Source organism: Megascapheus bottae, chromosome 10 (genome assembly GCF_031878675.1).
Source record: "Megascapheus bottae isolate mThoBot1 chromosome 10, mThoBot2.hap1, whole genome shotgun sequence".
In the NCBI taxonomy this organism is placed as follows: domain Eukaryota; kingdom Metazoa; phylum Chordata; class Mammalia; order Rodentia; family Geomyidae; genus Megascapheus; species Megascapheus bottae.
Genome location: NC_143518.1, coordinates 35370725 through 35397054, shown reverse-complemented (window position 1 = coordinate 35397054; position 26330 = coordinate 35370725). Strand labels below are relative to the sequence as shown.

Here is a 26330-nt window from a genome sequence, read left to right as displayed (position 1 = left end):
GAGTCTCATGGACTTTCTCACTGGCTTCCAACCATGATCCTCAGATTTCAGTCTCTTGAGTAGCTAGGATTTACAGGCGTGAGCCACCAGCACCCGGTTTTGTCTTTCTTTTTTTTTTGCCAGTCCTGGGCTTGAGCTCAGGGCCTGAGCACTGTCCTTGGACTTTCTCAAGGCTAGAGCTCTACCACTTGAGCCTCAGCACCACTTCTGGCTTTTTTCTATGTATGTGGTACCGAGGAATCGAACCTGGGTCTTCATGCGTGCTAGGCAAGCACTCTACCACTAGGCCAAACTCCCAGCCCCTTTTCTTTCTTTTACTAGGAAGTTGAGTGTAGACCTGAATTCTGGTTCTGTTTGTAGTTCACATTGTTGAAATCCCTCTGAGCATCATTTTCCCACCTGGAAATATAAGAAGGGTTAGAAGGGATGGCCTCAGCATCCTGAGATCTGAGCTGACTGCTCCCTAAGGGCCGCATTCCCCATCTCCCCCCACATAGCCCCTTCTCTTAGCCATCCCCAACTGCTAATGCCAGAGGTGGGAGGAGGGTAGAGAAGAGCTGGGGTGGGGTGGGGGGGCAGCCACAAGACAAAACAGACCCATCAACAGGCCAGCGGCTAAAGGGGCGGGAGGGGAGGAGTCCTCCGGGATCCAGTTTCAACAAACTGTTTCTTTCCCGAGAAAGGGAAGGCGGGGTAAGGGGGAAAGGGACCTATTTAAAGCTACCCTGTTGCTCCGCTGTCTGGGTCTGTCTGCCAGGGTCTCCAGCTGCCCCAGTCAACCCGTGTGAGCTTGAGATCCTCCCGGTGCCTTCTCCAGCCTAGGGCCCCTAGGCCAACTCTGCCCCAAGATGGGTCGTGGGGTGAGTATCCACAAAGTGTAGGGGACACTTGTGGAGGGGAGGGAGAAATGGGCTGTGGAGGGAGAGGGAACGTGAAACTGAATGGGATAGTTGGAACTGAGAGCTAACAACCTCCCACGTCCAGACCCCATGGCATTCATGAGCCCAATGCTCTCCTTTTCTTTACCTGCCCTTGCCCTTCTGCTCTTCTAATAACTAGCTCCAAAGCCCACCAGTCTCCCCTGCAGCTCTCCCAGCCAGACCACCCCTGCCAGCATCTCTTCCCTGGGCTGTCCCTCCTCTCAATTACACTTCCTGACCTCTGGGCTAAAGGGATGTTTAACATTGTGAGGTCTCCCCACCTTTTCTGCCCCCTGAAAATCTCCATCCTTCTGGAACGGAGTCTGAGACCGTGGCGGCCTGAGAGAATATGGGTCTGTGTGAAGTTGGATAGGTGTAGCAGAGCATCCTGTCCTAAAGTCACCAAGCAGTTCCCAACACCAGTTCAGGGACCAAGTGTGTCCTGGACAGCTGAGAAGAGTGGAGGAGGGAAAGTGATGTGTCCCCAGTTGTCCCCAGAAACTCTGTCCTCAGCTCCAGGCCGTGGATTTAGAAGACTTGCCCTGAAGCTGGTGAGAGCTGCCTCCACCCCAGGCTCCTCTGCCTGTGGCATTCTGCAGCCTTGACTTTGCCAAGGGGAAGATTAACAACCTCGTCAGGGCAGGCAGGGACAAGGCTTCCAATGCTTGGAAATGAAATTCCCATATGGAGAAAGTGACCCAATCCTTCGCATACTGTGCCTGGCTGCCTTCCTTTGGTGGAATGACAGGGAAAGAGGGCATGAAGGGAAAGGGCATGGCCAACCCAGCAGAGCACAAGAAAGACAGCAATCTATTGTGAGGCACAGCAGCCAATTTCTGGACCCAGTAGGAGACAAGCAAGGATGTATTGTTATTGCGCTAAGTTGAGCAGCTGGGAAAACCTTGAGCTGGGATGCCAAGGTTCCTGAGCTAGGGTAGGAGCTGGAAATAGATGTGTGTGTGTGTGTGTGTGTGTGTGTGTGTGTGTGTGTGTGTGTGTGTGTCCCCATGACCACATGTTCCCTATACACTGGAAGTACTGCAGATACTCACCTGAATTGTGTCTCAGCAGGTAAATTTGCAAATGTACCAGCCTTGGAGCGTGCATGAACCTAGATATCCCTGGGGCAGGGGGTGGGGGGGTGAGGGTCTCTCAGCCTTCCCAGAGGATAGATCTATGGGGTGGGGGGGTTTCACAGAGGAAGATGTCACCACTGTGGGAAAAATGATGACCTGGGACCTGCAGCTGTACCTTGACAACTCTTACTCCTCGTGGAAAAAGGAGTCTCCAAAGCATGTGTGAGGGCTCTGTGAGGCCAGAGCTGGTGGGTCAGGCAAGTTCTCTAACCCCTACTTAAGTAGAAAGAAAAAGTGCACACACACACACACACACACACACACACACACACACACACACACACACACACACAGCTTTTCCTTAGAGCAAGGTGGACCAGCTTAGGTAAGTAGTGATTTAACCTGCACTTTACCAGTTTTTCTTCGACCCCTGAAGCCCTGCAGCCCCTCAACTACAGTACCTCTGGGAGAAGTAATAGTAAGATACAGAAGAGGCTGATCTGGTCTGTCTGGTATGAAAGGCAGAGATTTTGGGGATTTTGGACCTGAGGCTCAGAAGCCTGTCTACCAGAAAAGCCTCTGAAGAGAAAACTCACCCACTGCCCACCCTGTGTCCTCTGTGTCCCCTTGTTCCTTTTACCTGTCATCCCTTCTTCCCAGACTCTTCAGAGCAAGGCCCAACTCTCAGCCCTCCACCGTGTGCTGCCATGAAGGGCAGCGTGGGAGTTGGGGGAAGGGACATCTCTGGTGGGAGGAAGCCCAGCCTGCTCCAGAGGCAGGGGCGGGGGGAGCATTGGCTGCTATCCAGCTGCCCCCACTCTGTCCCGGCCTCTGGCTTTCTCAGAAAGAACTCACTGTTCTCCTTCAGCATTCAAGACCCAGAGAGAGGGACTTGTAGTGGGGGAGGGAGAGGCTGAGTGGGGAAGGGGGGTCTCGCTTCCTCTTTCTTTCTTGCCTGGGTAGCCACTGGCCTCAAATCTCTGCAGGATCCTGGCTGCAGAGCCTTAGATCTTTGCCAGGGCAGGAGGGGGAGGGGCCATATACCCCTGCTCTGGGCCAGGAGAACAGGGTGGGAGCTTAGGGACAGAAGGCACTGAATGGAATTGCTTTAGCTCAGCCATAACCCAACATGTCAATGTGCATAGGCCAACTAGATTTTTGGTTTCTGTTTTTTTTTGTTTTTTTTTTTAAACAAACATGCATTTTCATTGTTGCTGGTTTGTTTGGGTCAGGGACTTGCTATGTAGGCCTGGCTGGTCTCAAACTCCAGATTCTCCTGTGTTAGCCTCCTGAGTGCTGGGATTACTGGTGCATGCCATTACACCCAGGACTGGAATATGCATTTGATTCTCTGAGCTGTATAAACTTTTATTCATGTCTAAATGGATAGAAATTCCTCTGGTCTCTATCCCTCAGCCCCAGCCTCTCCTCAAGGCATGCTAGGCATGGACGTTGGATGGGTGATAGTAATGTGTCCATGTGGGCTCATCAGCTATAACAATGTACTGTTCTGGTGCTGGATGTCGATAGTGGAGAAGGCTGTCCAAGTGTGGGAGACAGGGAGTGAGGGGGTCAAGAGATAGCTGAGAACTCTCTCTACTATCCACTCAAAATTTGCACTGAATCAAAAAAAATTGCTTAAGAAAAAAGAAGTTTATTATTTATGAGCAAACAAATAACCTCCCCATGCACAATCTTGTTGGGGGGGGGAGGAAGCACAAACATCAGGATTATAGACAAATAATTGCTGAAAGTCCAGTCTGTAAATTCAAACACAAGCCACCTTGTGCTAATTTTGGACCCAGTGAAGAGTCAATGACACCAGATAAAAACTGAGCAGTCTCTCTAAAGCAAGCACCTTATATCTGAGATCATGAGGGGAGAAGCCAGAAGGCCTCAAACCACGGCGCTCAGGCCTACCATTCCAAGATGGCCTCCTCTAGGATGGAGAAAGTTCCCAATCCTCACCAGGAACCTCCTTTGAGCCCCTGGAAGCCCAATGGCTGCCCTGAAAAGAAGTAGGGAACTTCGTGGGGCTACAGTTGAGATATCATCTCATCTCACCAGCTAACACAGGACTGGCTAAACCTAAGAATTTTAGCATTACGTGTACTCATAGATATCATTTCTTTTATTTTTGGACTAATGGAGCCCAGATTTCTCCTTACTCAATTGGGCTTTGGGCTATTAAGTCCTTCAAGTTACTCCTTCCAGTTTTGAGTGGGTCTGCCCAGCACATCCCAGGTTCCCATTTCTAGGATCTTCCAATACTGACATTTCTCAGTCTATCAGCTTTGCCCTTCCAATTTCCACTACTCTGCCATCAAACCTTCTTTTCTTCCTGGATGCTCCAAGATTTTTGCTCCTCTCACAATCTTAGTCATAGCTGTCCCTAAGCACAATAACCATGGTGTTGAGCAAAGTCATTGCCACAGAGGCTTCTAGTCTTTCACTCTCCTCCCCCACCTAACCTGTCCACTTACTTCCAGAATTTTAAACAGTATAAGAGTGTGTTTCACAAAATTTCTTGGTGTGTGTGTATGTCTGTTGCTTTGTATGTAGCAGAAACCCATACATTACATACTGAACAGCCAAAGTGCATTTCTCTCATTTGGTCTTGGTCTGCCCTAAAGTTCAAATGTGGAGGTCTCACAGCTCTGTCAGTCTTCTACATCTGAGGGCCTAGACTCCTTCCATCTCTCTCCTCCCCCAGGACAGCTGAGTCCACTGCTCATTTCCCGTGCCTGTCTGGATGGTAGAGAGAGGGAATCCAGCTTGCCCCTGACTCTCTGCTCTCTTCCTCCCTCAGGCTGGCCGAGAGTACTCGCCTGCCGCCACCACTGCAGAAAATGGGGGTGGTAAGAAGAAACAAAAGGAGAAGGAGCTAGATGAGCTGAAGAAAGAGGTGGACATGGTGAGGGCCTTGAAGGCGAGGTCTCCAACTTACACCCCTGTGTACCCAGAGAAGTTCTCCCCCTCATGCTCCTCACTGTACCCCTGAGCCTCCAAAGGCACTCAAGCCTCCTTCCCCAAAGTAACTCCACTTTCCTTCCTCAGGATGACCACAAGCTGTCCTTGGACGAGTTAGGGCGCAAATACCAAGTGGACCTGTCCAAGGTGAGTGAACAGGCTTTGGCAGAAGAAGCCTAAGAGGTGAGGGAACAATGCACCATCAAGAGGGAGAGTCTGGAAACTATGGTGAAATGCTTACAAAGATGAGGGATCCAGCCCAGAGACAATGGATTTGCCCAATCATGTGGCACACCTACAACTAAAATGGGGACTACTGTTTCTTATCACAAAGTACTTTCTCTTAATGTTCTGGAAGCCATGAGTCTTAGAACTCAGTTCTCAGAGGACTCTGAGAAGGGTTCTGCCCTCCACCAGTGATATGTATAACCACTCATAAACCAACCCATATGAACTAGCAAGGTCACCCATTCTGTTCTTATGGTAATCTGGTAATCTGATAGGGCCCCTGCTACGTCCATCCATCCATCTATGCATCCATCCGTGAGAACTATGTGCATTTCTCTAATTCTTACAATAACCTTGTTAGGTATTATTAGCCTGTTAGTTAGAGAAAAGAGACTCAAGAGAAACTTCCCAAGGTCATAAAAACAAGCAGCATAGTCAGATTGCCAAACTCATCATTTGGAAATATTTGAAAAATGTCAGCCTGCAAGAAGCCCTGACTGCAAACACTAATACTAAAAAACAGAAATGGTTAACCTAAGCTGGGATAATGGCACAAGCTTGTAATCTCAGCTACTAAGCAGGTTGAAAGAGGAGGATTGTTAGTTTAATGCCAGACTAAGCACTAAAGGCAGAAGGCTGGGGATGAGGTTTAGTGATAGAGTCTTAGTCTACTAGCTTGTGCAAGACTCCATATTGATTCAATCCCCAATATAGAGAACAAGTTTGCTAATCTTCCCAGTGCCATAGCTGTACTATAGTTCTACTATGTTGGGAGGCTAAGCAAGGAGGGTTACTGAGACCAGACGTTCAAGACCAACTTAGGCAATATAGAAAGTCTCCATGTAAAAATAAGCAAATAAAAACCTTGTTAATCAAAACTTAAGTTGCTACCTCCACCCATACTCCTTTCCTCCTATCTTTCCTGAAATTCTATGCTCCATTTCTTCATTTCCCTCAGCACCCCTTTCCACTGTCACTAATATTTATTTGTTGTGCTTATGACAATAATATAGAACATGAGCTCCATGAGACCAGGGATTTTGTTGGTCTTGTCCTCAGAATCACAAGTGAGTTAATGAATGTTATTCTGGACATTAACATTGCCTGAGACAATATGGGAATCAAGAAAAAGACCTCTGGGGCCAGGGAAATGAACCTGGCCTCACCAGGCTTTCTTGGTGGAGTGAAAGTGGCTGCCAAAGACCACTTGGCTGGTTAATGCTGTAGGCCTCTTCAGGAAGCTCAGGTAAAAGAAGAGAGCCTAAAGAAAGAGAGACAGGAGAAACAATCTAGAGACATCCGGGCTTCCCACAGGGAGATGCTGTGTCCCTAACCAAAATATACATCTCAATCCACAGTCAGAGGTGGCTCCAGAACTTCAGTCTTGGAGGCTTCTAAGTCCCATCCCCTCCAAGTCCTCTCTAGATGGTCATTATTCCTTGCCAAGGAGCTGCAGGGGTGTGGTGGGGACTAAGTTGGTTCTGCATGCATGGTTTCTTTGAGACCTTTCCTTGTTCCCAGGGCCTCACCAACCAGCGGGCTCAGGACATTCTGGCTCGGGATGGGCCCAATGCCCTCACTCCACCCCCCACAACTCCAGAGTGGGTTAAGTTTTGTCGTCAACTTTTCGGGGGGTTCTCCATCCTGCTGTGGATTGGGGCCATCCTCTGCTTTCTGGCCTATGGTATCCAGGCTGCCATGGAGGATGAACCATCCAATGACAATGTAAGCAGCACACCCGACCTTTTGGCCAGTCCATCGCTCTGTCTTCCAACTCTAAATCCCCCAATGTAGTGGTGGAGAAAGTACAAGGAGCAAGATCCCCATGTCCTAGTGTCTCAGGCCCCAACGGAAGAGACTTCGGTACCTACCTTCAAAATACTTCTCAATACACATATACTCAATAATGAGTGAGACAGCTGCTCCCTGTGCTTTGCCACTTAAGCGGGCTGGTCTGAATCTCTGGGGTTTTGCCTCTGGAGAAATCCTAGTTCTGGGAACTTGCTAAGATATTCCTGGCCCCCTCCACCCTAGGGGACTGAGGGCTGGAAGATCAAGGGAAGTTAACAAGGATTTCCTCTCCCATGCTCACTCCTAAGCATGGGTGAAGGTCAGGACTCTCATATAGGATGGCATTGGAGTGCTCATCCTAAGTATTACAGTCCCTATAGGGTGGGGTATGCTAAGTCCCTCCAACTGTCTCTTCTTACCAGCTCTATCTGGGTGTGGTGCTGGCGGCTGTGGTTATCGTCACAGGCTGCTTCTCCTACTACCAGGAAGCCAAGAGCTCCAAGATCATGGATTCCTTCAAGAACATGGTGCCTCAGGTAGCTGGTAGGGCTGGGCTCCATCCGGGTATAATGGGAAGGCCCACTCCTCTGCTCTCACCTCCTGTGTGCTCAGAGATGGAAATAGAAAAGAGCTTCCCGCTTTCCACACTGAGACTTAGTTCTGTCACTAAGGGTGTGGAGGGCTGGAGAAGGGGCCGGGATAATGACAAGCATTTCATGAGCTGCCCATGGCCTGTCCACAGCAAGCCCTCGTTGTCCGAGAGGGAGAGAAGATGCAGATCAATGCAGAGGAGGTGGTGGTGGGAGACCTGGTGGAAGTGAAGGGAGGAGACCGGGTCCCTGCTGATCTCCGGATTATCTCTTCTCATGGTTGCAAGGTGAGGGGGAGAAGGGCGTGACCATGCCAGATCAAGTCGTGGTAGCGTCTAAGAAGCAGACTGTATAGGAACCCAGAGGGGCCCACTTGACGTTTAAAAGTTAGGAGACTTAATTTCAAATGTCCACCTCCTTCATACATCCCAGCTGAACCTGTTTTTACCATAGAGAAGGATATTGCTGCCTTCCTGTACCTGGGCACATGAGGAATGTTCTGTGTTCTGATAGTCCCTTCACTGTCAATGGAAGAATGGTGTAGTTGGGTGTGGGAGCACACATCTTTAATCCCAATCTCAAAAGACAGAAGGGTTGATTGGGGTCGACGCCAGCCTGGGGTCCTCATATAGGGCTCTTATAGGGCTGCTGCCGGTGACCAAGGGGTTATGCCCTGAACAATTCCTGGAGGAATAACAGCATTGTCACAGACCACAGTGCTAAGCGGTGCCTCTGGAGTTGTGCAGTGCAGTGATTTTGTTTACACTCCCCATCTTACAGATGAGCAAATGGAGATCCTGTGGTTACGTAAATAACCCAAGGTCACACGCAATCAGTAAGAGCCAGGATGCCAAAGCGGAACAGGGATAATAGCTGAGTAATGCCATAAATATGCGATGAGGGCAAGTATAATTGTGTCCATGTCCTGAAGATTGAGGGTGATTCGAGCTGGCTCAGCTCAGGAGACAGCAGTGTGAGCACGAGTGCTTCTGCTAGAATGATGACTGCATCCCCCCTCCACTCCCCTGCAGGTGGATAACTCATCCTTAACAGGCGAGTCAGAGCCCCAGACCCGCTCCCCCGAGTTCACCCATGAAAACCCCTTGGAGACCCGCAATATCTGTTTCTTCTCTACTAACTGTGTGGAAGGTGAGACGCTAGGCTGCCAACCCTGCACGAGAGTGGGGAATGTCCTGAGGCGTTCATCAGGATTGACGGTTTGCTGGGCCAAAGCCCTTCCATAAAGATGGACATCAAGAAATAGAGGGCTTGGGCCGGGAGTTTGGCCTAGTGGTTAAAGTGCTTGCCTAGCATGCACGAAGACCCAGGTTCGATTCCTTGGTACCACATATATAGAAAAAGCCAGAAGTGGTGCTGAGGCTCAAGTGGTTAGAGTTCTAGCCTTGAGAAAGTCCAAGGACAGTGCTCAACCCTTGAGCTCACGCCCAGGCAAAAAAAAAAAAAAAAAAGAAAAGAAATAGAGGGCTATGAAGAGTCCCTGCCACAGAGCAGAGCACTGACCCAGGGAAAAGTCGCCTCCCCACCAGAAGAGCTCTGTTCTATTGAGTGGATTGAGTGGATTTCTTTCGATAGTCAGTTAAGAACCCTTCACACACTATATATGTGACATGCACATACACAGACAGTCATGGACACACACACACACACACACACACACACACACACACACCAATTCAAGCATAATTCTTACTTAGGACATTTGTAAATGTGGCTGATGCCTTCAATCGCTTATCATTTTAGACTAATTGCTTCCTTCTCCACTTTCACCAGGGCCCCAAGCTAGGGAAGGGAAAGTTTCAGACCTGGTGAACATGTGGATCTTCAGTTTTCATCTAAACTTGTGCCAAAAAAAGAGAATCATAATGGACAGGTTGCCTAGTTTGTTCCATCTCTGTTCTGGGTCCTGAAGACAACACAATTGTCAATAAGAACTCCCAGTGTTACTGTCACGTAAGAGCAGGGATCTACGTGCAACTGGAACCTGTGCCTTCTGTGGTCAGGCCAGGGAGTGGATTCAGGGGTGACTCAGTGGTGGAGCAGAGGGCAGAGAGAGTAGGAGAAGGAAGCTCGGAGTAGAGCACAGGCTTCTGAAAGAGGGCAAAGGAGGCCTGGCACCCCACTCAACGCCTTGCCTTTCCCTGCCTATCACTCCTTTCGTCTCAGGATACTATGTTTCTTTGGGGTTGTTTTCCTCCCTCAGCAAGTTGGATTACAATAAAAATCACCTTCTATTAAATTTCCTGCATTTTTAATGTACTGAGGTTCTGAAATTTACCCAACATTTCCCACAATTGATTTGTTCAGAAATGCTGCATGCAACACTCACCTTGCTTATTGTGTAATTGGATTTGAAGAGGGGAGTGAAGAGGAAATGAATGTAACTAACATTGATCAAATGTTTACTGTGGGACAGGTGGTCTAGGTGAAATATGTTATTACTTCATTTAATTATTCAAACAACTCCTGAGTCAGAATTCAAGCAGGAATTCAAACTCAGATTCGGCAGACTCCGAGATCATTGTGCTGTATCACACTCCTGTACTGTCACACAAGAATTAATGAGTACCTAACTTCTTTATGCTCATGCCCAACGTTGAGAAAGAAAATATTAAGACAATATTTTAAAAAACCCACAAGTGCTTTGTTTGGGTTAATGATATGGAATATATGCTTTTGGATATTATCAGATCTAAGGTTTATTTTACTGTAGTGCAATAGGCAATCTTTATTTCACTTACACACACTTTCCTATTTGAACTTTAGCATTACGTTGTAAGGCTTCTCCTCAAGCCCATGCATAAAGACATAGTACGTGCTGTCTTGAATGTGGAAGTGGTGATCTGTAAAGGGAGGGTGAGCCTGTGTCAGGTACAACCTACTGACAAGTGAATCCAGGATCTGAGTCTTTGGCCTATCCAGTCTTCGATCATTGACTTTGTTCACAGTGTACAACGAGACTTCAGTCCTGGCAACCCCAGATCACCCAGCCTCTGTCCCTTCCTCTGTTTCAGGCACTGCCAGGGGCATTGTGATTGCTACTGGTGACCGGACAGTGATGGGCCGCATAGCTACTCTGGCTTCAGGCCTAGAGGTTGGGCAGACACCCATAGCCATGGAGATTGAACACTTCATCCAGCTGATCACAGGGGTGGCCGTGTTCTTGGGTGTTTCCTTCTTTGTGCTCTCTCTTATCCTGGGCTACAGCTGGTTGGAGGCAGTGATCTTCCTTATTGGCATCATCGTGGCCAATGTGCCTGAAGGGCTTCTGGCAACTGTCACTGTGAGTGTTGAAGTGGAGACAATCCCACTACCCTCTCCTCGGAATGGGAGAGGTGCAGCCTTTTAGCAACTTTTTCCCCTGGGTATTCCTAAGGTCACATATTACACGTTATATTTAAAGATCATTTAATGCATGGCCCAGAGTTTAAGTCTGGGGGTTGGGGGGAGGAAACCCCCTTAGGTTGGGCTACATCTGAACCTTCAATTTCTCTTCTGAGCTTGTCATGGTCACTTTTCTCACCCTCTATGTGCTCATCTCACCCCTCCTTCCCTCTGCATTCCCAGGCTCTTCTTAGCCAACTTGCTTGTATAGGCTCTCTCAAAGGTCACCAGTGACTAGCAAATCCAGTGATATTTCTCAGCCCCCATCCTTCACCCTGATGCCGAAATGGACACTGCTACCCACCTTCCCTAGAGTTCCATCTTTCATTAACTACAGTGATGTGTCACTCTCTCAGTTTTCTTATCCTCATTCCCCTACAGTACCTCATCCTCTTCCTCCTGACACTGCATCTCAGATCCCTGAAATCTGCTCCTCTTTTTAGAATCTCAAAGCAAGTCCATTTCCTCACACAGTGTCCCTTCTGGGTTCCCATTTCCTTGGAGTTTTTGTCAACTCCAGGGGATATACACCTATGGGGCTACTCAACATGTCTGAGGTTGAACACATCATTTTTTACTGCTAGCTCTGCCTTGAGATTTTTGCAATAAGACTAAGGAAGAAGGACTAGAGAGCTACAGTCCAGGGGAAGGTTGTGGGTATCTGTGCTCTCTACTTAACCCTTTTTGGTTCTGTCTCTCTACCAGGTGTGCCTGACCCTGACAGCCAAGCGTATGGCACGGAAGAACTGCCTGGTGAAGAATCTGGAGGCTGTGGAGACCCTGGGCTCCACATCTACCATCTGCTCAGACAAGACTGGCACTCTCACCCAGAACCGCATGACAGTGGCCCACATGTGGTTTGACAACCAGATCCATGAGGCTGATACCACCGAAGACCAGTCTGGTGATTGGGTGCTCTAGAGCGGGCACAGGGGAGCAGAGAAAGGGAAGGCCCCTGGCAAGGTACAGTGTCTGGAGATAAGCCTTTGAAGGGAAGCCAAGCTCCTGCTTGTTTCCCCATTTTTCTCTCAGGGGCCACTTTTGACAAGCGATCCCCGACGTGGACAGCCCTGTCTCGGATTGCTGGTCTCTGCAACCGGGCCGTGTTCAAGGCTGGGCAGGAGAACATTTCTGTGTCTAAGGTAGGGGTTCAGCCAGCTCGTGCATGTACACACACACACACACACACACACACACACACACACACACACACACACGTGTGCTTAGAGGATCTTTCCCTCTCACACCCTGTGGCTGCCTCAGGAGTCTCAATATTCTCCTGGCCTCGTCCTCCACTCTCTTCCCTCCCCTGCAGTGACACTGAATTCTCCTGTCTTCCCAGCGGGACACAGCTGGTGATGCCTCCGAGTCAGCTCTGCTCAAGTGCATTGAGCTGTCCTGTGGCTCCGTGAGGAAGATGAGGGACAGGAATCCCAAGGTGGCAGAGATTCCCTTCAACTCTACCAACAAGTACCAGGTCTGCTGGGGTGCTCTATCAGAGGAAGACAAAGGACAGATATGGGGGAGGGGGTGGGGAAAATCCTGGCAACAATCTCACCTCGGCCCACCCCAGTTGACTGGCCCACCCCAGGACAGTTTGTCTGGTTGTGATTACTCCCGAACTCCTGAACCCTAACTACAGTCCTTACACCTGATCTGCTCCCTTCCACTCTTCTCCCCATAGCTTCCCACCACTGTCTATGGTCCTTCAACCCTGCCATCCCATGTCATTGAAGCCCACTTTCTCAATTCCTTTATGGTATCCCTGTCTAAAGACTGTACAACAGCACCTGATAAGCACCAAGAGTGTAGCCCTGGCTACCTTCTGGATATGTGGATAAAGTGGGGTGGGAAATGTTAACAAGAACCATACATCCCTTAGAATATCCTTTCTTGACTGATCATAATAATGCCTTATGGAAGTGGCTCTCGGGTTAAAAGAGTTGAACACCCCTCCATGCTCAGCGAGTCTCCCTTTGTTGACAAGCCTTTTTATGAAAAGTTTCCTTACCACAGCTGCTCTGTATCAGACCCCATGCTGGGCACAGAGCTACTAAGTCAAATCCAGTCCCTCTATCACTGCCTTTCCGCTTCCAGCTGTCTATCCATGAGCGCGAAGACAGCCCCCAGAGCCATGTGCTGGTGATGAAGGGGGCCCCAGAACGCATCCTGGACCGGTGCTCCACCATCCTGGTGCAGGGCAAAGAGATCCCCCTTGACAAGGAGATGCAAGATGCCTTTCAAAATGCCTACATGGAGCTGGGAGGACTAGGGGAGCGTGTGCTGGGTGAGAGAGCCCCAAACAGACCCTCTGTGGCATCCCAGGGTGGCAGGCTACAGGGGAGTGGGGGGGGAGGCATCCAAGCAGCCACTGTGCAGCTCTCACGCTTCCATCCTGCCCTTCCTCAGGGTTCTGTCAACTGAACCTGCCCTCTGGGAAGTTCCCCCGGGGCTTCAAATTTGACACGGATGAGCTCAACTTTCCCACGGAGAAGCTGTGCTTTGTGGGGCTCATGTCTATGATTGACCCACCCCGCGCAGCTGTGCCAGATGCTGTGGGCAAGTGCCGGAGCGCAGGCATCAAGGTACAGGTTTCCCTTCTTTCCTTCCACCTTTGCCATCCCCATGCTGAAGGTCAAGGTCTCCCCACAGCAGCTGCTGCCCTGGGGAGACACTGGTTCCTGGTGGCTTCTGTCTTTCCGACTCAGCGGAGCCACTGTCTATCTGCAGGGGAAGAGCACCCAGCCTGACGCCTCACCTCTCCCTTCTGCTCACAGCAGTCCATTTCCTCTGCCCATCGTCTGTCTTCCTGGCACAGTTCATTGCTCAACATTCATGTGACCCTTTCCCTTCTAATTCCACGACAACACACCTTCCCATGTTGGAGATCTAATTATCCCAGCCTTCCCACAGCAGCCCATTCTATCCACTTGGGAAGGGCTTAACAAACTCTTGTCTGTTCTCATTCTTTCACCTCCCCAGCTCCTTCCCTGCTGCAATTCAAATACACCTCTCATAGACTTTCTCAAACTGCAGCCACTTCCTACTTTCCATTTTCTCCTCTGATTCTTTTGTTTTTTGGGGTTTTTTTTGCAGATTGTGGGGCTTCAACTCTGGGCCTGGGCATTGTCCCTGAGCTCTTCAGCTCGAGGCTACCACCTTACCCCTTGAGTCACAGAGCCACTTCCAGTTTATAGTGGTTAATTGGAGATAAGAGTCTCATGTTCTTTAGTGCCTGGGCTGGCTTTAAACCATGATCCTCAGATCTCAGCCTCCTGAGTAGCTAGGATTACAGGCCGGTCTTCTTTATTCCACAAATATTGTTTATCCATAGATATTGTTTACCAACGATCCATCAGACACTGTGCAAGGTGCTGGAGTGGACACACAAATCTCCTTTCCATCTTGGAGCTTACGTTCCTGTAACAGATTTGCCCCCCATGACAGGTCTTTGTCATCCTCTTTTTCTGATCACCAGTTCTAAGGCTATCACTTGCCATCTTACCAACATCTCACCAATTCCCAAATCAATGGGACTCAACCTGTTCACTGAGGGCCAGATAGGCACTGCAGCTGCAAAGAGGAACAAAAACACAGGGCCTGGCCTCCATATGTCATGGTCTCCCAGGCACAGATGACTTTACAGCCCATGATGAAATAGTCAATGATGGAGTTATTGAGTATTTACTGTAGTCAATTTTGTTTAACTTGTATCAAATCAGGCACTGTTCTAAGCATTAAGCTGGTATGATATTTAATCTTCACCATGGCTCTCTGAGTAAGCATTAGTATTCACTCTATTTTATGGAGAGGAAAACTGAGGCACAGAGTATCATTCCCAAGGCCAAATAGCTGGTATGTTGCAGAAGCAGAGTTTGAAGCAGGAAGTCTATTTCTTCACCATCACATCAGAAGGCCTGGTACTGGATATATGTGTGAATGCTGAACCCATAGCCACTTAAACTGTAAGGCAGGCATCACTGTCCTCATTTAAAGACAAAACAAATGGAAACTCAGAGTCAGTAAATAGCTTTCCCAAAATAGAACCACTGCTAAGAGGTGATTCGGGAATATGAAACACAGTCAGCTGGAAGCCAGAGAGTGTCTTGCCAGGTTAAGTGCCTCTTGCAGTGGTGGAGGTTACCACGGAGTCCTGGGCAAGGGATCTCAGGGAATCAGCATGAAGCAGTTAATTCTACCCCGGAACTGGACAGTGATTAGCAAAGAAGGATGATATCTGATCCGGGCCTTGAAGGCTAAAGAGGAGGAGAGGGCTTGGAAAGAGCAAAGAACACGGCGTGCTCTGACATGCCTACACTGTGTAGGGGTGTGGGGGATGGAGTTGGTAGAGGAAAGATGGCAGAAGATCAACGAGGATTGAGATTAGAACATTGAGTTAAGGCCAATTGGAAGGATTTGGTTTAACTGCCAGACTCGGGGTTTATCTCATGGCCCAACCAGGGCTATAGATGTCACAGGTACTTCTATCTAGATGCAAGATGGATAGCTGGAAATCAAGAGGCAGGTTAAGAAGCTACATGATGGTTAAGTCAAGACATGGTGACCTGAACTAAGACAGCAACAAAAGAATAGAGAGATAGTTACTGATGAGAAATGTTTTGAGAACATTTGATCAAAGTGGGTATAGGAGTTGAGGAAAATATGAAAGAGAAAGGGACAGAATGAATAGAGCAGGGGATATCTGGGGTAGAGAGGAGCAGACTTGGGAGGAGTTTGGGAATAGAGATGAGTTCAGCTTGAACCAGGTGCTGGTGGCTCACACCTGTAATCCTAGCTACTCAGGAGGCTGAAATCTGAGGATCGCAATTCAAAGCCAGCCAGGGCAGGAAAGTCTGTGAGGCTCTTATCTCCAATTAACCATCAGAAAACCAGAAGTAGCACTGTAGCTCAAAGTGGTAGAGTGCAAAACTTGAGCTTTTTTGCCCAAGGACAGCACCCAGGCTCTGAGTTCAAAACAACTGAAGAGTTCAGTTTGGACAGTAAATTTGGAATGCCTGCAAGAAACTCAGACATTCCAGGATTGGAATATGGCTTAAAACTCAAGAAATAGGATCCAAATTGGAAATCTGAATTTCATTAGCACATAGGTGCAAACTAGGATACTTTATAATATTAATGTGGAAGTACACGTAAGAAAAGAGGGAATGAAACTCTGACCTATACTAATGTGTGCATGAAAGCAGACAGAGTACCTAGTGAAGAAAAGATGGCAGGCCATAGCTAACACAGCATCCACCTGTCTCATGTGGTCTTCGAGACAACCTGGGAAGGTAAGAATCATCTCCATTGTTCCACAGACTGACTTGTCTCTGGGTAGCATCTAAGTTTAGGTCTCCTATCCAACTCCAAAGGCAGTGCTTGCTCCATTGCACAAGGCTTCCTGCCACCCTGAGAAGGCTGAAACGAGCAGGCAGAGATGGCATGGTGGGGGAGCCAAGAGAGCATAGGGTTTCCACAGGAGGCTTCAACACTGTCAGTGTCTCAGAGGGTCGGAGGAAGGTGAGAGTTGAAGAGCTTACCTTTTGTTTTTGCTTTTGTTTTCTTCTATTGGGTGGCCCATTTGGGGGTGGTTTCAGTGAAGTGATATGGGGTGGGAGAGAAAGCGTGAGGTCTGAAATGATTTACTTCTCAGGATCTGTGGGAGTTTCCCCCCAGACCCATACAGGTACACATTGCTCTCATCATCCAGCCTTGAACACATTATGCTAATATCTCCTACCTCATCCTGGGACAGCCCTTCTCATCTAACTCCATCCATTTTTGCAGCAGCAGCAATTATCCTGGCTAAGGCAGGACTCTTTTTCCAACACTGTGCAGGGCTCTCTGAGGCAAAAGAGCAAGATGCCAACCGCAGGGCACTGTCTCCATTTGTCCCTATTAGGTTGTGGCAATGCTCACACACATTAGACACTCATTCATTTGTTCTGGGACCCAGAGCCAATTGCAGCTTCTCCCTCACAGAGCCTTTTCAAAGCCTTACTCTATAATAAGAGAGCAGGTAAAGGAAGTGACCTTCCAGCTCCAACTGCCTCATACCCATGAAATCCAAGCTTCAAAATAATCCTAACCAACCCAGGCTTCTCTTCCACGGGATCTTCATTAACTTGTCATAATCATGGATGCCTTCCTGTGTTTAAGCAAGCTATTTTCCAGCTCCTAAATACAACTCATCACTGTCTCCCAAACAGTCTCTCTCTCTCTCTCTCTCTCTCTCTCTCTCTCTCTCTCTCTCTCTCTCTCTCTCTCTCTCTCTCTCTCTTTCTCTCTGTCTCTCTCTCTCTCACACACACACACACACACACATGAATATGCTTTCATTTATTTGGGTTGGGATTTGCCAGCCTCAGATATCTCATGACCTAGATGCTCCACCAGCTTCCGGGAAAGGAATAGGGACAATCTCTCAATATTGTGTTCCCTTTCTCTTTCCCATCAGGTGATCATGGTGACTGGAGATCACCCTATCACAGCCAAGGCCATTGCCAAAGGTGTGGGCATCATATCAGAGGGTAATGAGACGGTAGAGGACATTGCAGCCCGGCTCAACATTCCTGTGAGTCAAGTCAACCCCAGGTGAGGCCTTTTCAGAATCTTACCCCTGATCAACTCATCCTCTCCCACTGTGAGGCCTTCCCTGTCTCCTGGGGGGATTCAAACAGCATCTCTGGGGCCTTTCACTAAGGCCTTACTTCTGAACCTCTGTGACTACTTCCTCCCACCTCCCACCAATGAGCAGTGTGACTTTGGTGGTAGTCACTTTGCCTTGCTGAACATGTCCACATGGTGAAGCTTGCTGTGGGAGTGAGATATGGAGGAAGGAAGTATCCCAGGGCTGGAAAACTGGACCTACAGCCTGTGGTGACATCACGAGCCGAGGATATAGAGTAATGGAGGGAGAGGGATGTGAAAGAGATGGGAGATCCCCACTTGTTAGGTAGACTGAGGCAGGCCCAGAGATGGTGACGAGACACCTGGGCTCAAGTCATCAGCCACAGCTGTCCCTACCCTCCAGAGAAGCCAAGGCATGCGTGGTGCATGGCTCAGACCTGAAGGACATGACATCAGAGCAGCTGGACGAGATCCTCAGGGACCACACGGAGATCGTGTTTGCCCGCACCTCTCCCCAGCAGAAGCTCATCATTGTGGAAGGATGTCAGAGGCAGGTAAGCGTGCGGGGAGAGGGGGCGGTCAGGGGCCTTTGAGAGAGGGGCTTTATCTTCACAGTGGTATTTTCACAGGGAGCCATCGTGGCCGTGACGGGTGACGGGGTGAACGACTCCCCCGCCCTGAAGAAGGCTGACATTGGCATTGCCATGGGCATCTCTGGCTCTGACGTCTCTAAGCAGGCGGCTGACATGATCCTGCTGGATGATAATTTTGCCTCCATTGTCACGGGCGTGGAGGAGGGTGAGGAGGCGGCACGGGCTGGGGTGACGTCCAGGGTGTGTGAAGCCAGTCCCTCCACCTCCTGTGTTTTCTTCCCTAGTAGAAATGTCAACCCAGGTTTCCAGACACCTCGGCCTGCTTTGGTGTCTCTTAAATAGACTATCATCCTCTCTCGGGGAAATGAAAGGCCACTTTTCATGGGCTAGGGGTGGGGACTGTCCCTCTGACCTCCCTGACACTCAGAATCTCCTGCAGGGCGCCTCATCTTTGACAACCTGAAGAAGTCCATCGCGTACACCCTAACTAGCAACATCCCCGAGATCACCCCCTTCCTGCTGTTCATCATTGCCAACATCCCCCTCCCTCTGGGCACCGTGACCATTCTCTGCATTGACCTGGGCACTGACATGGTGAGGCCAGAGGGAGCGGCAGCCGGGTCGCTGAGGGAGGGAGGGAGATGGTATGTGAAGGAATTTCAACAGGGCAGCCCATTGGGTCTTGACTGTTCAGACACACTCAGGCCGGGAGGAGAATAGGATCTTCGTATGTGTGTGTGTTGAATCATATGTTGGAGATTCTTCACGGCTGTGCCCGTGGTCTCCCACACCCCTTCTGATTTCCTCCCCACATCCTGTGCACACAGGTGCCCGCCATCTCCCTGGCCTACGAAGCAGCTGAGAGTGACATCATGAAGCGGCAGCCACGGAACTCCCAGACTGACAAGCTGGTGAACGAGAGACTTATCAGCATGGCTTACGGACAGATCGGTGCGCCAGGCCCCAGGGATGAGGAGAGAACCCCCCAAAGGCTTCTGTTCTTGTTTCCTTCCCTGACCCAGCTGCTGCTTGTGGTCCCCCACTCACAGGGATGATCCAGGCTCTGGGTGGCTTCTTCACCTACTTCGTGATTCTGGCGGAGAATGGCTTCCTGCCTTCGAGGTTGCTGGGAATCCGCCTGGACTGGGACGATCGGACCACAAATGACCTGGAGGACAGCTATGGACAGGAGTGGGTGGGTGGGATGGCATGTCGCCATGTACACACTGGAGGGGTTGAGCTGCATGCCTGGCAGGAGTGGCCAGGGGCCAAAGGTGGGGGAGGGCAGTGTCCAAGGATGGATCGGGGACCAGGGTTAATGACTACTCTAAAACCAGGCTGTGCTCTGGTCCTACCTTTTCCTCTTAACACTTAACCTCCTCTGGCCGCCCTCCCCAGACCTACGAGCAGCGGAAGGTGGTGGAGTTCACGTGCCACACGGCCTTCTTCGCCAGCATTGTGGTGGTGCAGTGGGCTGATCTCATCATCTGCAAGACTCGCCGCAACTCCGTGTTCCAGCAGGGCATGAAGTGAGCACCCCACTGTCACCCATCCACCCGGGCAGAGCACTGGGGGCAAGACCACCAACTCACGCAGTCCAGTCCCGACAGCAGATCACCTCGCTTCCCTGCGTCCCAGCCTGCCAGGGGGCGTCTGGTTCTCATTATCTAGCTGCTTATCCATAGCTAGGTTTGAAATGGAGAAAAGACAAGGAATAATAGAATCCTTTCCACAGATTCTAATTTTGTTCCTAAAATATATTTTGTTATGGTTTCCTTCCCCCTTCCTTTTTATCTTCTTTCATCCTTCCTTTCTTTCTCCCTCCTTTCCTTCCCTCCTCCTTTTCATTCCCCATCTATTACTCCAGGGGCATCTACTGACATTCTTTGCCCAACTCTATATTCAAGGTCTTCTGCTCACCTCAGCATGGAGCCTAGAGTACTGCACTTACCCTGCGGTGCTGTATCTGCCTACTGGCAGACTTGGGCCTTCCTACAGCATGGTACCATGTGCCAGGCACTGGGCCAAGTCCCTCACAGCCTTAAATCCTTACCATCACTGTAGAAAGTAAATATTAGTGTTTAAGTAAACAAAAGTCTGTTATGCCCAAACTTGCCAGTTAGTAAGGGTCCACTAGGCCTGTCTCTAAAGCCCAAGCTCCTGGCTCTCTCTCAAATCCTAGTGGCTCATCCATCTCAGACACTGGCACTTATTAGGAACTCAATAATTTATGATTCCAGCATAGATGGAGGTTGAGTGCTAAAGGTACTACACTAATTCTCTTTCTTTTCCTCCGCTTTAAACAATGGCCATTATTCCCCTGGTAAGTTTTGTCCCAGGGAATCTAAGAACTTGGGAGACAGACTTAGGGCCCGGGACTTATGTGTAGCACATGGATAGGCCCAAGAAGCTAGGGGCACTGTCAGACTGCTAAATCTAACTCACCTACAAGCCAATGGAAAGAAAAGAAAAATAGAGCAAAGCCAAGAAGTGACCGAGCTGGAAATAGACTCCTTATCTGACTCCAGAATCCTCCCTCTAAACCTGTCTATGCTGGTATAGGGAACAAACTTCCCAGAGTTCCCTCAGCTTTCCATCTTGACTCAACATCTTTAATGAACCACCACTAGAATCGGTAAGAGACACTGAGAAATATAAGACACGCATGGGCTCTGCACTGAGTTTTCAAGAAATCTTTGTTAGTTTGATTGAAGTTTTGTTGTTGTTTTGAGATGGGCTTGATATGTAGATCCTCCTGCTTCAACCTGGTGAGTGCTGGGGTCACCCAGCTTTTCAGAGCCTCTCATTGGAGGGTCTCTGGGAGACCCTCTCCCAGAGAACGCATCTGAAGCAATAACTTAGAATGACCTGGGGAAAGGGATCTGCTGACCGCTGCAGCTCTAGCTCAGTACATATCATCCAATATGTAAGAAACAATATGAACACATGTGTGATAGACAATAATTGGGGCTAAACTCAGTAAGCAGAAAAGGAAAAGGTTTCTATGGTTACATAAAACATAAGATGTTTGAAGAGGAAATCAGCAGATCTCATTTATAACCCTTCCTCCGTTATTCCCCCCCCCTTTCCTTTCCACCCCCGAGGGTGTCCTTGCAGCTCTCCCTTCCCATGCCATCTCAAACCTCTTGCTCTTTGCCTTTCCAGGAACAAGATCCTGATTTTTGGCCTTCTGGAGGAGACAGCACTGGCTGCCTTTCTGTCTTACTGCCCAGGCATGGGAGTAGCCCTCCGAATGTACCCACTCAAGTGAGCGTCCCTTTGGGTGGCTGAGTGCATGGCACACAGGTGTCCTGAGCCCCGCTCTGGGATTCAGGATCCTACCCATTTGAACCCAGTGTGTGTGATGCTGCGCTGACCTCCGAAGCTCCTGATCACCCCTCCCTCTTGTTTGTAGGGTCACTTGGTGGTTCTGTGCCTTCCCCTACAGCCTCCTCATCTTCATCTATGATGAGGTCCGAAAGCTCATCCTGCGGCGATATCCTGGGGGTAAGCGCCTCTGCCCAACCAGGCCGGAGAAGTCCAGCCCTAGCCTGGGTTTGCCTCTGAGCTTCATTTCTTTATTACACCTTTGTTCCTGTTTCTCAGGTCCCAAATCCCAGAATCCCTAACTCTGGAGTCTCCCTCCCTCCTAGTTCCTCCTCTCCAATTCTAAGTCCCACTTAACTGACCACATCTCTCTCCTTCCCCCAGCATCACAGAACATTCAAATTAGAAAGAGACTCCTCAGATTCATCTAGCCACTTCACCTCCAGACTTTACAGAGAAAGAGAAAGCACTAGGGTGAATTTATTTATTCAAGGTCTCAGGCAAGAAGTAGTAGAACTTGATCTGCTGATTTCTTGGCATCCAACAAGAGCTTGTTTGGTTTTCTTCTGACATTTAAAAAAAAATCACTTACTAGGTTAAAAAGTTATGGCCTAAAAACCAAATACAGTCCACAGAGTATATTTGGTGTGTGTGTGTGTGTGAGAGAGAGAGAGGGGGAGGGCACCTAGGGCTTGAACTCAGGAAATGAATGCTGTACCTAGCTTTTTTGCTCAAGTCACGGCACCACTTCAAGTTTTCTGGTGCTTAATTGGAGGTAAGAATCTCAGTAGTTCCTGCTTGGGCTATCTTTGAACCACTATCTTCAGATCTTAGGATTATAGGGATGAGCCACCAGCACCCGGTTACATACAGATACACGCAGGTAGACAGACAGACAGACAGACAGACAGACAGATCTCCAATATCCAAGCTCTTAGGAGCTTTCATATTAAATCTGAGTTACTAAGTCTTTTAATTTCAGAAGAACTGGCAGTCCTCTGTCCCTATTCTCTGCTTCATTTCATCAGCAGACAGCTGCTTCTAGACACTGTTTTATCTGAAGAGTCCTGAGACATTTGTACTTGAGTCTCCGCTGTTCCAATATAGATCTCCCCAGAAGGCAGGCTTGCCCGCTTCTTCCCTCTAACCCACAGCCTGCCCAGCAGGCCCCTTGCTCTCCTTTACTTCCCTCCCACCAACTGCGGCTGCTTCCCTCAACTCCCTCTCCAGGTCTCTCTTCCACCTGGCCTCAGCTACCCAAGCTCCCAAGAAATCTATCTTCTGCCTCATTTTGAGCTCACACTGTAACCTTACCCCAATCTCTCTAACAGGCTGGGTGGAAAAGGAGACATATTACTGAATCCACTGGAAGAAGAATCAGCCACGGGCAAGCTGGGATGCTCTGGAGACCTTGCAGGGGTGAGGGGAAAGATGTGGGGAGAGACAAGGAAGCAACTCAGCAGGCTAAGTTGGGGGAAATGGATTAAAAAACAAACAAACAAACTTGAGAACGACTGCTCCATAGACCTAATCGTGAACTCTCAGATTAGACTGCATGCTAGTCATCCTCCCAGATTCTTTTTCATCCTACTCCACCCTGTTGAGGAGCTGGGGTTTGTGACAGCACCCTTCTGTGCCCTAGCCCTTTACCTCATCTCCTATAGAGCAGCATCTGAAGACAGGGATCTGCCTAATTTAAAGACGGAACCCTCTTAGATCACCAAGTGTCACTTTATGTCTTCAGCCTTATTCCTCTTCTGGCTCTTGCCTCTCAGTTTTCTGTCCCCTCTGCTTCCCCTCAGACCTTGACGTCACAAAGGCTTCTCTCATGAGAGCAAGAGCCGGAGGCTGGGAAGAGAAGTTAGTTTGGAGAGGCAGGCCATTCCCTAGTTAGGAACTAGAGAAAGGATCTGGGAAGACAGGTGTTCTGGCTAGAGGAAAGGAGCAGCAAAGGAAGAAAGGTAGGAAAGTAATAGCAATATCAGAGCAACAGAAATACTGCATCCTTCCCTTTTAGAATAGCCTACCAGTAGACCAAATTCATATCTCATCAGAGTAGCAGCAGAAATAGAATCAGGAGACAAACTGAAGCAGCGCACAGATACCACACTGCATGCCACCTAGTGTCCCATTGGCCCTTGGCTCACAGTCTTGTTGGTCCATGAGGCCCAGATGTCACAGATGCTCCCGCTATCTCAATCACAAGTACTTAAGATACTAAGTCCTTAGTCACTCCCTGCTGTTCCAGGACACTAGATGCTGCTTGTTCTTTCCATGCCTCCCTCCCCCCCACCATGTCAACTCTACATCAATCAAGCAGGAACCTTGATGCCCATCCTATGAATTAACCTCTTGACACTTACAAACTGACCCTGGAAAAGGCCATTAGCTGGAGTTGGAATGGAATCGTTCCCAGAAGATTCCTAACTCCCAGAGTCATGCAGAATCAGCTTAGGCCATGACATAATCAGATCCTTTAACACGAAGAGGGTCAATGTTAAGACAGATCTGCTTTAGGTTCTGAGGCAGATTCTTTACTCCTTCCCCATCTAATATGTTTGCTCTGCTGGCAGTTCTGCCTATTCCCTAAGCCTGGTTTCAAAAGTATTGGGAAAACCCTACACAGCAATCTAGATGGCCTAAGCCAGCATGAGACACCGGAGGAAGATGGAAGACATAGGTGAAAAAAAAGGACAAAACCCAACCTTAGTCAGGCCCATTAACAGCCTCCCATTGGCTTTCCTTTCTCTGCACTGGCATTTTGCTTTATCAGAAGAACCTTGAAATAAGTGAGTCATTGTTTCACGATGGAATCTAAATCGGACATCATGATTTATTTGAGCCAGATTAATTTGAGATTATTGACTGTGGACAAAAGTTCATCTTTACGCAATCAATAAAAATGGCATCTATCTAGTGAATTAAGGGCATCAACAGTATTGGTAGGGGTGACCTATTTAGTCTAAAATTATACGTTTCAGGCACTTTACAAATATGCATTTAGAAGTATAGCAAGTACGTTGGCTAATTATCACCAATCCTGATGTATTTGTTAAATATCTACGGGCTCTTTACTGTGATCTGTAGAATGTTAGTCTGAGGCACTATATATGTACTTGAAAATAATAAAGTTGCGTTGCATTTCTTTACGGGAAGAACACCTCTTCTATAATTGACTTGTATACTTCATATCTGCCGCTCACTTGGGTATTGAAATGTGTGCTGCAGCAAGATTTGGCTTGAAGAGAGAAGTGTAACGAGAACAAAGGTGTCAGGGATGGGAGTGAAATGATCTGGAAACAGATGGTGCTGGGAGGAAAACTAGCAAGAAGTTAGTTGCAAAATAACCTAGAAGGAAACAGAGTAGAACTTCCTCCTAGTTAAATCACCCCAGGGGTCACAAGGTCTTCTCCAGGACAGCAAAGGGATGTGAGATTATGAGGGCCAAACCTCACAGCCACTTCTGCTTCTTTCTGTTCCAGACAAAATTCAGGCCACTCCCCCCACCGCTTTTTTTCTAATTGGTCTTGGGACTTGAACTCTGAGCCTGGGTGCTGTCCTTGAGCTCTTCAGCTCAAGGCTACCACCCTACCTCTTGAACCACAGTGCCACTTCCAGTTTTCTGGTAGTTAATTGGAATTAAAGAGTTTAAGAGTTTCACAGACTTTAGTGCGTGGACTGGCTTTGAATTGTGATCCTCAGATCTTAGCCTCCTGAGTAGCTAGGATTACAGGCGTGAGCCACCTCGCCCAGCTTCTGCTACTTCTAACCTGACAAGAGTAGGGGAAAGAAATCTGCTCTGAGAGGTTGGACAGACAGCACTATCAACAGTCTGTACTATATGCAGAGCTGCTGTGGCAGACATACTTAGGGTGTGAAGATAATACAGGTTCAGCCTTGAAGTGCACCTGAGAATCTGGTAAGCGTCACAGGGAAGGTGTGATGGTCAGCCAAGAGGAAGGCCATGTTCTGGATATTGGGGGGATGGGGAGGTGTGCACTCCTCCAAGAGTTCCTAAGCACGGGAGATGGGGCAATCCCAGTTCTTACAACAGACACAAGGATTCTCAGAAGAACAGCCAGTTCCTGCTGACCTATCTTCTGACCCTTCAATTACACTCAACAGTGTAGTGTTGTATGAGTGTTGTGGTGTAGTGATTGCATGAGTGATGACTCTGACTTACTCTATGCCATAAAGATAAGATGTCTACTCTGTGAGTGTGTGTGTGTGTGTGTGTGTGTGTGTGTGTGTGTACATACCAGTCCTGGGGCTTGAACTCAGGACTTTGTGCTCTTACTTACTTGCGCTATAGCTTCACTTGTGGTGGCTTTTTTGTGGTTAATTTGAAATCAGAGTCTCATGAACTCTTTTCTCAAGCTGGGTTTGAACTATAATTCTCAGATAACAGGATTGAGTCATTGGTGCCCAGCTCAAATTTGTTTTTTGTTTTTTTTTTTTTGCCAGTCCTGGGGCTTGAACTCATGGCCTGAGCACTGTCCTTGGGCTTTCTCAAGGCTAGCCCTCTACCACTTGATCCACATCACCATTTCTGACTTTTCTGTGTATACTGAGGAATCAAACCCGGGTCTTTGTGCATGCAAGACAAGCACTCTACCACTAGGCCAAACTCCTGGCCCCAGCTCAAATTTTTATTTGTAAAAATTTTATTCACATTTCTTTCATCTCACCTCAGGGCTTCTATTCTTGATGGCCCTTATGTCAAGAATACTTTTCCCTCAAATGCCTAGCTCCTTCATTTCATTCGAATCAATCCTTAAATATTGTCTCCTCAGAAGGGTCCTT

General features: G+C 48.6%; 1 protein-coding gene across 1 annotated transcript; it reads left to right on the top strand.

The window, feature by feature from the left end:
* Positions 1–723: 723 nt before the first annotated feature.
* Atp1a2 (ATPase Na+/K+ transporting subunit alpha 2) lies at positions 724–24676 on the top strand. The gene is made up of 23 exons (XM_090340672.1): positions 724–860; positions 4806–4910; positions 5054–5113; positions 6716–6919; positions 7408–7521; positions 7728–7862; positions 8607–8724; positions 10608–10876; positions 11683–11881; positions 12010–12119; positions 12320–12454; positions 13075–13264; positions 13387–13562; positions 17435–17571; positions 18011–18161; positions 18237–18405; positions 18640–18794; positions 19028–19151; positions 19250–19395; positions 19599–19729; positions 21366–21467; positions 21616–21707; positions 22859–24676. The coding sequence occupies exons 1-23, from the start codon at positions 849–851 to the stop codon at positions 22885–22887; spliced, it is 3063 nt and encodes a 1020-aa protein (XP_090196798.1). The 5' UTR covers positions 724–848; the 3' UTR covers positions 22888–24676.
* The last annotated feature ends 1654 nt before the right edge of the window (positions 24677–26330 follow it).

Excerpts from the sequence above, each read along its gene's own strand:
- Atp1a2 (XM_090340672.1), top strand. Across the intron at positions 7,863-8,606 it reads TCTCTTCTCATGGTTGCAAG|GTGGATAACTCATCCTTAAC; the intron begins GTGAGGGGGAGA and ends ACTCCCCTGCAG. Across the intron at positions 18,795-19,027 it reads TTGACCTGGGCACTGACATG|GTGCCCGCCATCTCCCTGGC; the intron begins GTGAGGCCAGAG and ends CTGTGCACACAG.